The 12,481-nt window shown below is 41.6% G+C and overlaps 1 protein-coding gene across 10 annotated transcripts in view; it reads right to left on the reverse strand.

Annotated features, from left to right (window-relative positions):
• The window catches only part of LOC119031935 (serine/threonine-protein kinase PAK 3), a 51,746-nt gene that overhangs the window by 8,448 nt on the left and 30,817 nt on the right, over positions 1 to 12,481 (reverse strand). For 9 of the 10 annotated variants that reach the window (XM_037120749.1, XM_037120745.1, XM_037120748.1 and 6 more), the window contains 6 exons: positions 7,700 to 7,893; positions 7,472 to 7,572; positions 5,761 to 5,914; positions 5,619 to 5,656; positions 1,997 to 2,059; positions 41 to 196 (listed from right to left, as the gene is read on the reverse strand). In XM_037120749.1, coding sequence (XP_036976644.1) covers positions 41 to 196; positions 1,997 to 2,059; positions 5,619 to 5,656; positions 5,761 to 5,914; positions 7,472 to 7,572; positions 7,700 to 7,871 — 684 coding nt within the window. In that variant the 5' untranslated portion in view covers positions 7,872 to 7,893. The remainder of the gene's footprint in view (positions 1 to 40; positions 197 to 1,996; positions 2,060 to 5,618; positions 5,657 to 5,760; positions 5,915 to 7,471; positions 7,573 to 7,699; positions 7,894 to 12,481) is intronic. The other variant, XM_037120755.1, reaches the window with a different exon arrangement.

Below are 12,481 nucleotides of genomic sequence, written 5' to 3' on the forward strand. Positions count from 1 at the left end.
ATCACAGAACCGTTTCAACAGTCGCGCCGTGTGAACTCACAGATTTGGTGTGCTCTGGCCGAGGCGCGATGACTGGCGGCAGTTCGTCGTCATCGTCCTCCTCTTCCTCCTCCTCCTCCTCTTCTTCTTCTTCCTCGTCCTCCTCTTCTGACACAGGTGGAGCGATCGGGGGCTCTGACGATGATGTTTTGGCAGCCTGCGGGGTAAAAGCGTAAGTGAGCACAGATGAGCCATGTAGCAGCCCGGAATGGAAGTGTGTGTTCAGATCCTCAAATCTTTCCCCAATTAAACAAAAAATTGTATTTTTTTTTTTTCTTTGATTATTTTGTGACCACAGTGAACGGCCTGAAAACCCCTACACCAGCCATGTGCACAGTTTGAGTTCTGGCCAGCTGAGTTTCAAATTGTATAAAACAGATAAAAGATTCAGAACATATCATCAAACATGTTATTCAGAAGTGGTGAGAAAAATGAGCGAACATCATCAAACGGAAGTACAGTAAAAGGTCCAGTGTGTTGGATTTAGGGGGCTCTTTTTGGCAGATATTTAATCACATCAAGCTTAGTATCGTCTGCTTGTTAGCTTAGAATGAGGCTACAGATGTAGTTGGTCATGGAGGTAGAATTAGATTGGAAACAGCAGACAAAGTGAGGTGCTGTTTCCTATAAAAAAGCTGCACAATGGTGCGCGGAACCAAAAGAGATTGATGTCTGGATATAAAATGACAATGATGAAAATTTTGGCCTCCATGTTGCACCACCATGTTTCTGCAGTATCCTACAATGGAGAAATCAAACACTGGCTCTGGAGAGGGGCATTTTGTATTTTTCTGATTTCAGCAGCCGGTGGAAGGTTGGGGACGAGGGGTGTCCAGTTGGTTGCAATCTACAACCTTGTTGCTGCTTTAATGCCACTAAATCCTACACACTGGACCTTTAAATCTGTTGTGATACTCTACCCTGTAACAGTACAGCTGACATTTTGTCTAAAAAAATTAAATAATTCAAAGAAATGAATGGTTAAATTGTGGAGAGCAGTTCTGTTAATAGCAGAGCGAAGTAGTATGAGTCCAGTGAGAGCTATAGAGACCATTGTTAAAAGAGTGAGGTGCCATTCAGTGCAGGTTTTTAAGTAAGAATTTGTTCCATTTAACTGTGCTATAGGAGAAATCATGCTGCCACACTGCAGTGATGTGCAATATGGCAATGAACTGTAAGGTAGACATCCTCCTGATGGGGAATATACCTTTTAACAAGTGTGATTAATAAGCCTCAGGCATATTTATTATGCCTGATGCTAAGCCTCCCCCCCCCACCCATCCAACACTCTGCTAGCCTTGGATCATCTTCCTCTTATGGAATGGAAACATTTCATCCATTTCCAGTCTCGTCATGCATAAATGAAGCAGTGCAGCTTAGTTCTAGTGATTAAAGGGAAAGGGTCTGGCTGAAGGAAAGTCCCAGTCCTTCATTCAGTCGTACTGGGCCTCTGACCTGCTCCGAGGAGGGCTGGGCCAAGACTGCAGTGCAGAAATGAGTGTCTAGCTCACTGTAAGCAGTGCCATGTGTTTTTTTTTTTTTTTTCCTTACAGAGCCATGCGGTAATGTCTACAATGGTGATGAAGTTACAGGCACATTATTGGCAATGTGGATCTAATTGTAAGGAATATGAGCTCATACATGCAGCTTGACATTCATCACAACCCTCTGTGGCATGCGCCCCTGCCCTGCCATTTCAGAGACGTTCTATTAGAAAGAAGATAAGAGGTGCTCTTGTGGAAGATAATAAAAACATCTATGACATCATAAATGAACAGATCCAATCATAACCCCCCCCACCCGGAAATTTCAATACAGAGAGTGATGATGCGTCTAAATTCAAATACCCGTACGCATTTTGCATGAGCCGGTTGGCAGAATGATAGTTAAGAGACCAGATCTGGCTTCAGAGCCAATGCAGATATACATCATGTGGAAAGTAATATGGAGGAGTTACCTTGTCAAATAATGCGCTGCAGGTTCTAAGGCTGACAGGAGGCCCAGATGACAGCAGTCGGTTCTGAATGTGAAGGTTGAGAATGGGAGGATTTACTCAAAACAAACCCACACAATGTTTAAGAGTAAGTGGAGTTCAGGGGAGGGGGGGGAAGGGCAGGGGTACGCTACTGAGGGATGGACGTTAGGTCCATAAATTGTCCTTCTAACACCCAGCATGAGCGGGGGACATGATATAGGAGTAATCATGCCAACTGAGGACTGTCCTCGCCCCGGGCCTGGAACACATCTTCCTCTCTACCTCACGAATTCTTGTCAGATTTTCTTGTATAAAATGTTATTTTTATCACCTTTATTTGGATGCAACAACATAGACTATAACTTCCATTTGTGTTTATGCACACAGAATGTTGACTGATGCCTGATTTCAAAATTTCAAAAGATGCAATCCAATAAAGTGCTAGATTACACCTAATTTATTGTCATGTGTTGTTGTAGAATACACAAGCACACGCATACAGACAGACGAGTTAAAATGTGTAAGATGTGTTTTTTCTAACGCCTTTCTCTCTTTTTTTTCAAAAGTGAGAAGACGAGATGCTAGAAACCTGACGTCACTGAGTTCACACTTGACAGTTTTCAATGTTACCTTGCATTAGCTGGAAGGAAAGCATCGTTAATGAAACAAATGTCAGTGGATTCACTTTGACAGCAAGGTAAACATTTAAACGAATGTGCTAGTTATTACTGCAGGATTTCTCAGGATGAACGCTGGCTGTTAGGTGTTGTGTTGGATACTTGAACATAACCGTAACTCAGACAGGAAAACGGTTGTTGATAGAAAGAGAAAGGTCACTAACTGTCTCTACAACCCCTGATGACAATAAAGTGGCTGCTCTCAGTCATCTGTATGGATAAATGGTATTTCCCAGCAGACTAGTGAACATTTCTCAGTCGAATCATGAATGAAGATTTGAAGGGAAAATGTAATAAATAAATATCAAAGCTTGTGTGACTAGTTTTCTCTGATAAACTGTCACTGCCGTGAATGTATTGTAGCTATATGAACAGTGGTCCAGCTGTCTGTGTTGGCTGACAGATGAGTCCTGCGGTCTGACACACTGAAGTTAAATATCCAGGACTTTCTGGTTGGTAGTAAAACTAATATGAAATTACTAAAGATATGATTTAAATGATGGCCAAGTTATCAACCACTCAAGGATGGGTTCACCCAAAAATTACAATTTAGTCATCATCTACTCACACCCCCTCATGAGCTAGGGTGCATCAGGGGAGTAAATAACATCTTTTTAAAATCAATTTGGGATCTCAGGGGCTTCTAAGGACGTGGGTTATGCCAGACAAGCTATATGGAGCCATTTCATGCCTGTTTTTGGTTGTTCCCCATCTACGTCAGTTGTAAAGGAGAACGCTGCTACGCTGTTCTGCTGTGAAGCTCCAGAAATGTTTTGTGGACAACCAAACTTCCTCTGACTTTCCATGGGCACACGGGTGAGTGGATAAATGACTAAATCTTAATTTTTTTGGGATGATTTATCCTTTAAAGCGGCAGCAACACCAACAAAAGTGATCCTAGCATACTCTCAGGGTCTTTTTTCCCAGGAAAATCTAATCTAATCTTAATTTCTGGTATAAGCATGTGTCTGTTTCCTGTCAGATAAAGGTCTTAGGTGAATCTATTGTCCGGTAGTGGCGAACACTGACTGCAGTATTTAGCACATTAGAGTCTACAGCATGCACAGGGAGTAAAGATATTTTCTTTCAGAGGTCTCAAATTCGATTATGACTTTTTGGTCTGACCAAAACTCTGATTAGGATGCGACACAGAGAGCTTTCAATACGACCATCTTTCCATTTGACTAATCATCATGAAAACGGTTCTTTCTCTTCTTTAATCCTTATTGAACGAGACAAGAAAACTGCACGGTGGATGTGGACTGTAGCAAGTGATAAGAATATAAAGCAGAATGCTCAAGGAAAGCAACACACCGGCTCTCAAATATTTAACTGCATTGCAGGTTGGAAGAAGTTGTTCAAAATAATCTGTCACAGAGCATCAGGTAGGTCATAATGGGTTTCAGTATCACTCTGAAAAAAGACAGTTTGCTCTGACAGACTGAGCTTTGGCACCTCTCCTGTAGTTCTGCTTGCCTGCGGCCCAATCCTAAAATGAAATCCGCGGCACCGTAGCCAATAGCTGACTCACCTCTGCAGAACGTGGACCACTGTGACAGTCCAAGGCTGAGATGCTCGCAAATACCTCCACTGGGTTTGCACAACCTTTTAGACACACTGCCACACCCGCTTGCCCTTCACTGGCAAAGAGCTCTTTCAAGCAATAGCCTTGAATTAAGTGATGCTATTGTAGTTCGCCTGGGGCGGCGAATCCCACTGAACAGACTTGGATTCCACTTTTTCACCCGGCTGAGCGTGCACAGGCCAAGGCATTCAAAGCATAGATTACTGTGGTCAAAGCCAGGAATGAGGTCAGCCCAGCAGGAGTCCTTCTAGATGCAGTTGAGCCTCCAGTAAAGCTTGTCTATGGGTATTTCAAAATCTGGTTAAGTCGATTGGAAAAATAAACAATGAGCAGCAGTGGCTCTCACAGCAGTCACAGTTTCTGTGCAGGAGCTGTGAACTGATTGGCGTGTGCGCAAAAATCAGGGCATTGTGTCGCAGAGTGAGGGCAGTAAGCCTCCAGAGGGAAACGCACACAGTTTGCCAGTGAACGTAGTCGGAGTCTATCCCAGATATTCCCAGGTGGAGTTAGAGAGTAAAGTGAGACAGATTTACCGTGGTGTAGTCTGAGAGGTTCAAGACGAATCAAATAAAGACGCTGTAACTTACCTGTTAGGTAACTGCACTGATACATGTATACAAATCATGAAGAAATGTTTGCCCTCCATATATTACAGTATCTGGTAGAGATATGGCTCAGGACCAGATCAAATATTTTACTAAAATAACCAGGCAGTAGGAGGTCAATATGTAGTTGAGCAATATATATAACTCCTCCCAGCAAGAAGGGCTACGTTTTTTTAAAGGAGACATATTATGTTGATTTTCGGATTGATCATAGGTTTTACAGGCTTTAGTGTTCAATAAACAAATCAGTTTTCTCATACTGTCAAATGACGCAGCTCTGTATTCCCCCTCTGTCTGGAATGCTTGAGTCCCGCTTCCTGACTACCAAGTCTACTGTGATTGGACAGCTCAAACATGCCTGAGCCAGCACCCCTAACAACAAACAGCTGCTAAATCAATTCTTACGGGACAAGTAGCTTCTAGTGTGACATGGTGACGTAGTGTGACGTCACAAAGTCACAGAATTAAAGGCGGAGCTGCTGACAAGACATTTCAGGAGCAGTGTTTTCTTTGGGAGAGAGGAGCTTGCGGACTCTGACCTTTTATAATTTTCAAGATCTTTCATGTGCACAAGAGCCTACTTTATATAAAATACTGAAGAAAAGTATGTCTCCTTTAAACTCAGAATCAGATCGTGTGATGAGTTTTTGCATTAACAAATACTCTCAAAAGTCATCAAATGTATTGTTTCAGCTTAAAAACACCAATCACGTAAGTTTAGAAGAAGTAGTACTCACCAGAGTGTTTGCTGCGATGTACCCATGTGCTGATTTGTCTGAAAGAGAAAGGAACATTTTTCTTAGCCAGCATATAAAAACATTTCACTTTTCTTTTTTAAATATCATGTCATTGTGTTAACAGTATTTTGTTGTTGCTCACCTCCCGAGGTGAAGCTCATGTACTTCTGGTTGTTGACGGTCTCTTTGGAGTCGTAGAACTTTAAGACGTCCAGCACGGCCTGCGGGTTCTTCTTCTGCTCCAGCTTGGTGATGTTCGAGGTTTGTAGGAGTCGTGCCCACTGCTCTGGGATACCCTGCGCAAACAGATAAGAGGTCAAATGTTCAAACATCTTAGCTTGAGGGCAGGAGCATGAGTTGTTAATAGTCCTTCAACTGCAACTAGAAACTGCTGAAAATTGTAGCTGTGGTGCTTCTGTTGTGGGGCGCGGGGGTGGACAAGAGATAGCTAAAGCTGAACGGTCAAGAGTTTGAGACAACGGTCAGCTAGCGAGCGTATGTGTTTAACTATAATATAAATCATTTCATTTGGAATTACTATATTGAAGTCATTGAAATAACTACATCAAAGTATTGTCCATGATCTCTTCTGAGCATAAAGGCTAAAAGACAGTGGGGGAAACATTCTAGCCTAACAATTACTTGTTGATTTCACATTTCAGCATCTGCATGATCCTGCAGAACAAGATTTAACATGGTCTGAATACTTTTCCTGCAGAGCTGAGCTAGCTGTTTCCCCCTACCTCCAGTCTTTGTGCTAAGCTACCTGGCTAACTGGCTGCTGCAGCTTTTTTGATAATATTTAATGCACATATATGAAAGTAGTATTGTGAACAGTGAATATGTTTATTTCACAATATGTCAAAATATTCCATCAAGGCATTGCCATACTTGTTAAGCATGCTTTCATGTGCATCAGTAGACATTGAGCCTTTAACAGAGGCTGAATGTCACTCAACAAAGGGTTTCATTCATGCCATCTTGTAAACTTGTGGTTATTTTTACACTTAAAGCAACTGTCTGTGGTGAATGGTCTGCTGTTCTGTTGGTGTTATAGGCGCCTTGGATGGGGATCAAGGGGCAAATCAACAGTAATATACTGTATCCTCCCAGAAGAACCATGGAAGAAGTGAAATCAAAGTGGTTTTGGTTTAATCTTGTCTTAATGGCGCTCTGTGTGTCACACAGGCCCACAGCTTATCAAACGAACAAGGAACTACAGTATTTGTTACTGATGTCAGGGACCGAGTGCTGTTCATTTGGAAGTCAAATAGACCCGAATACACACAGTGTTCCTGAGTATGAGTGGTTTAAAGGGAATGGTTATAAGTCTTGACTTGCTCATCCATTATTTAATGAAGTAATGGATGAGAAAGCCAAAACAAAGATGAATAGACAAGAAATTTATGGTGCAGCGCACCTTTAAAGATTCAAAATACAACACAATGATGCCTCACCTCACTGACTGGGTCCTCGAAAAGGAGATACAAACATCTCTGTGGGATCAAGAACTGATCATTAAACCTTAATAAGCTTTTGATTTGTTGCTGTTGTACGGAACCAGTCAATGGTAAAGGACATTAATAGGTAAAATAAAAGAAGAAAATATTATGTCATCTAGATAAGAAACGCTGACAGATTCCAGTGCAGGTTGCAGCCGACAGGGGAGATGGGGTGATTGTCATTCAAGTCTCCCGCAATACCAACTTTATGTGGAGGAAAATGTATTATCCTTTGACTCAATCACCTCAGGGAATTGTGATTTTTAGAAACGTGTGCCTGAGACTCAGAGTTTTTCGAAGCACACCTGTCCCTGTTTATACTCCTGATTGTCAGGTGGAAGCGAAACTCACCGTGAATTCTCCTGTTACAGCATCAAAGCCAACATGAATGGTGTGTTCAAAGTCTGAGGGTAGGGATATCTCAGGACGTTCCTTCTCCTTCTTCTTGTTCGCTACAAGAGACGAAAACAGCCTGATTAGAGCCCGATTTCGAGTGCTTTTATAGACAGGATGATAGTGAATAAAGTGCATCAATGTGGCGCCGAGCGTGAAGGTGACACGTAGGGGAGGGATACTCACTCTTGTCTCCCCCTGGGAAGATGGAGCGCAGGCGGACCTTCTTGTTTTTCTCTTCAGGAGCCATTGGAAGCGGTTTAGAGGCGTGATTCAACAATGAAGAGTCTCGGGAACTACTGTTCATTCTCAAGGGGGGGGCTGGTGGTTTCTCTTCAATATCAACACTATCAGACATCTTTAGTAGCACTCACAATGTCCTGTGAGAGACAGAGAAAGAGAGCGGAGGAGAGAGAGGGTCAGTGGTTAAAACTCTGGGTGTATCAGAGGCAGGAAGGGAAATTAATCATCCTGGAAGCAACTATGCACATTCACCTGTGATGTTTTCAACATTGTTTTGCCTCACATTCCAAAACCCAAAGATTAAGACAGAATACAATTCATGTACAACTTCAACAATCACTTGATTATCAAAATTGAGTTTTGTCCATGTTGATGTCTAATTGTTTAATTTTTTGATCATTTGATTATTTTATCAGTTGATTTCTGGTGATTTGTTTGTAGAATAAAATGATTGTTGGTCAAACCACAATATAAAGCTTAGTTTTTGCTTCGCTTTACTGACAGAAGCAGAAGAAAAGTTGCCTTTTAAACTTGTCAACAGACAAGACAGACATGACACATGACTGAATATAGACTCACACACTCCTTATGAGATGGAAAAGTCGAAAAACAAAGACAAAAAATTAGTAGGATCGCTCAAATAATTAGCTTAGCAGTACATCTAAACAACTGGAACATACATAAAGCATCTTCAGAGTTTTACAAAGTCCATTTCACCGTAAAATATAATTTTTTTAAATTGACTAATTCTTTCAACATCACTACAGTGACACGACTTTGTACCTGTGACTCAACTCTAATTGATAAACATCTGACATTATCGAGTTTTGCACAGATAATAGTTATTAGTGCAGAGATGTAAAGTAGGTGTTGCGGAGGATAACGTGAATCTCTTTCCTCGGTGGTAACGTGAGTGTGACAAAATATCTTGATAGGCTTGATAGCTGCATTCAGGCACATCTAACACTCAAGAGTGTGTTTTCAGAGTGATGGCCTATTTTTGCATGAGGAGCCCTGTTACAGCGTCACTGGCTGCAGGTCTGCAAAAACTCTCTTGTTTATTTTTTAGACTTTAGAGATTATTTAGACACAGCTTCTTAAACTGTGATTGTAATATTAAAAAAAGATCATTATATGAATCTTATTCCCTTCCTTTTTGAATGGAGGTTTATTGGGAGGCGAGGTGGAGCCGTGGTGTCCAGTGGGTCTGTTCAGCTGTGAAAAACGGTAACCAGGAGTTGATTCTAAGAGAAAGTGGCAAGGGTAAACGTTCCCATCGCTCATCCACTCATCTTTCATCCACCCACTTCCCCACTACCATCTTAAACTCCTTCACTGCCTCACCCCGAGGCCAAGCCCATCATGTGATGTGCAGCACGACTGTCCCAGAAAAGCGGGCCATTCCAGGCCGCCCCCTCAGTGGAGACCTACATTAACAACAACAAAGACCACTCCTCGGCTCTTAGACGGCGCCCGCTGCCTCTGACAAATGACACATGTGCCTTCCGAGTGGCCTTTACAATTTTATGTAACCATCTCCTGCACGAGACTGCACCCTACGCTTTGTTAACTTCCCATAAGAATTGATGATGAGTGAAGGAACTGAATTACACTGATACGATGATAGGAAGCCTTAGTTTAACCAGATGTGTGTACAGTAACAGCATTATAACAGAAGAGCTCTTTGCTTTCTTTTCTGCAGCCTCAAATCCTGTTTCCTTGTGATAAATACTGGTCAGTAATGTGTCATTTCCTGAGAAACCAATTTGAACGAGACAACCAGAGCAAATATAATCCCACAGTATGTGTTTATTGTCTTTTTAAAGGGCAAAATGTAGGAATTTCTGTTGAAAACATTCCAAAATAAATTCAAATGATCAATAATGTGTAAATAAATGACAGTCTTACATTTACTTACATTATGTTGTCTTTATACCTACCGTACCTCTACTGAGGTAAGCGTGCTAACCAGCTGCTAACTAGTCTCTTCCCATTCCGGTCCAAAGCTCCAGTGCTTCTGAGCTCCTGGTTTGGACCGCTGGCTGCACGGCTAACTGAGCTAAATAGCAAACGACAACTTCGGTTAGCAACAGTGAGCAGTTAATCTGCTGATATGCTGCTCCTTATTTCTTTGGAGTATAATTTAGACAGGTGGCCAATCCTTACATTTTGCTCCTTTAACTACTGCAGATAACACAACCACTAAACACCAGGATTATGAACTGATGGGTACTGTTAGCACAGACCTCTGCCTTGATACTTTTAAAGCTCATAACACGACAATTTAGAGTCCTTCATTTCCTTACCACTACTGGATTAAGTACAAGTTTATGTCAACAATGAATTTGATTAAGTCAGCTTTTATTATTTTTTTTTTTTTACTTTATCTCCATAAGCGAGAAACAGTCTCTCATCTAATCTAACAGTTCTTCTTCCCTTGAATAGCATTAAACATTTATGAGTAATTAGGCTGATTCTGATGTTTTATTCATATAAACTAGATGACAAAATATTTGCCAATGTTTTTTATGTGGAGAAGTCTTTAAGATCAAACACTGATGGAGATAAAAAAGACTGCCAACACAGTCTTGATGTTTCCTTATAAAGTGGACTGTGTTTTTTTTCTGTTCCCCTCTGCTCAACGATGTGATGAGAATAAGAAGATTTGTTTTTTTCAACTCCACTGTGATCCTTCCGATTAACAAACCTCTCTACAATCACCGCAGGAAATCGTTTGGTAGACAGATAGCAGCGGGGACTTTGCTGGCCTTTCAGTGCCGGAGCTCGCTGTCGATGAATCGTCACCTGAGCGCAGACGCAACAAATGGTCGATGACAGTAAAGAATTACAAATACACTGCGGCTTCTGTCTGATCTAGGTGACACTGATTGTATCTATGAGAACTGACTCAGTTACCTTTACCTCTCAGAACAGGTAATTCCTGACCGATCGGTTAACTGTACAAATAAAGGTTACATGTTGATCCACTTTTCTATCTGTGAATAACCAAATGGCTACAGAGAAACTATCCATGATCTTACTAAACTAGTGTGTTTTTAATTTTTTTAGTTTATCCCTGGTATATTTCCAGGTTGTACTGGCAGTGGCAGTTTCTACCATGCTGGGTGATTTAAGACACCAGCTGCAAACGTGCCCTCTCAGGTCGGAAGGATAGGCGTGTCACTGACAACAAAACCCACTAAAACTCTTGTTTACAAAGGAATGTCACAATGTTGACACGCGAAAGCAGCATGGGAGCCGCTGACAACGTGGCTATCACAACACCTGAGAGGAAAAAAAGCAAAGTTGCCGGTACAAAAGGGAAAGATATGTTGAAGTCAAGACCTCACCTGAGAGAGCCTGAATTCATCATCAAGGGAGGAGGAGGACGTCCGAACGATTGGAAAAAAAAAACAAAAACAAAAACAAAAACTAACCAAGCAGGGCTCCAGACGAATGAATATCAGGAGCACCAGCATAAAACGTAGGAGCACCACTTATATGGACACGCAGGTTTGGCTTATTCATTTAATTATCATTAAACAAACTGTGCTCCCTTGGTGAAATATGACAGTCACGATCATGACAGTCTAGACTACTGCTAAGTAAAAAAAAAAAGCTTAAACTCTTTGAGTCTTGTGCAGCATATATTTGAAAGTCAAAAAACGAGTACTGAAAAAATGATGTATCCCCCTTATCCCTACCCCCCATGATCCCTTGCATGAATTATAGCCGTGTCCTTTGGTTGGTAGGCCGTGTCATTAATTTATGAAGCTCTAGGTTAGTAAATTTATCTGGTGAATAATTCCAACAATGTTATTATTAATTATCTCAGGCTAACACTTCTGCAGTTTAGAAAGTACAACTTGTGCACCAGTTTTATGATACTTTGTTACTTATGCTTATTCAAAGGAGCGCTGGAAGTATCACCCATCATAGTTTCCCTTATGACCTCAGAAAGAAACTTAAAACTGATCATTTAAGCAAGATTTGGGTTTTCCAGATTCACCCCTCTGACAAACAGAAGCTTCAGAATCCTATTTCAGATTTCATTTAAAATGCCGGTTGCTGCTCATGCTTCCTGGCTACAAGGTCGCAACCGTTAACAGTTCAAGTCTCATTTCCTGTCTCTGCCTCTTGACCTGTCACTGTCCAATATAGGCAACAAATGCCCAGAAAAAAAATATGCTAGGTTATGGATCGACACTATGTCATCAACAAAATCTCCTCGACCAAGTACAACACAAAACAATTTAAACTTTTATTAGTTTTGCCACAAAGACAAGCTAGCTTGCCTCACCTGGACTGCTGGCCACAGCATGTAATAGCTTGCACTGTAACTAACACATCTTCATCAAAAAGGGTTCAAATCTGACACAGTGTTGCAGATAATCCCCCACATACTGTACATCCAGCCCGTCTAGACTTGTTGCCCACGACGAAAACACACACATGTGCCTCTGTCCTGGTGGGACTTGTGCAGCTGTGACTGTTAATCCATTACCATAATCTTCTGGACACATTCTACAGTATGTCATGAAGCTTTCATGGGCATGCACAGAACTGGGATGTGCACAAGCCAGACCTGACAACAGCAACCGGGATCCAATCAATCAGGTCGCTATCTGGTCAGCAAATACAGAGGAGGAAAATCAATGGCTGCAACATCAAATAATGACGACGTGACAGGAGGTTCTAAACCCTTCAAACACAGAGCGGACATTT

This window comes from Acanthopagrus latus, chromosome 13 (genome assembly GCF_904848185.1).
Source record: "Acanthopagrus latus isolate v.2019 chromosome 13, fAcaLat1.1, whole genome shotgun sequence".
Lineage (NCBI taxonomy): Eukaryota > Metazoa > Chordata > Actinopteri > Spariformes > Sparidae > Acanthopagrus > Acanthopagrus latus.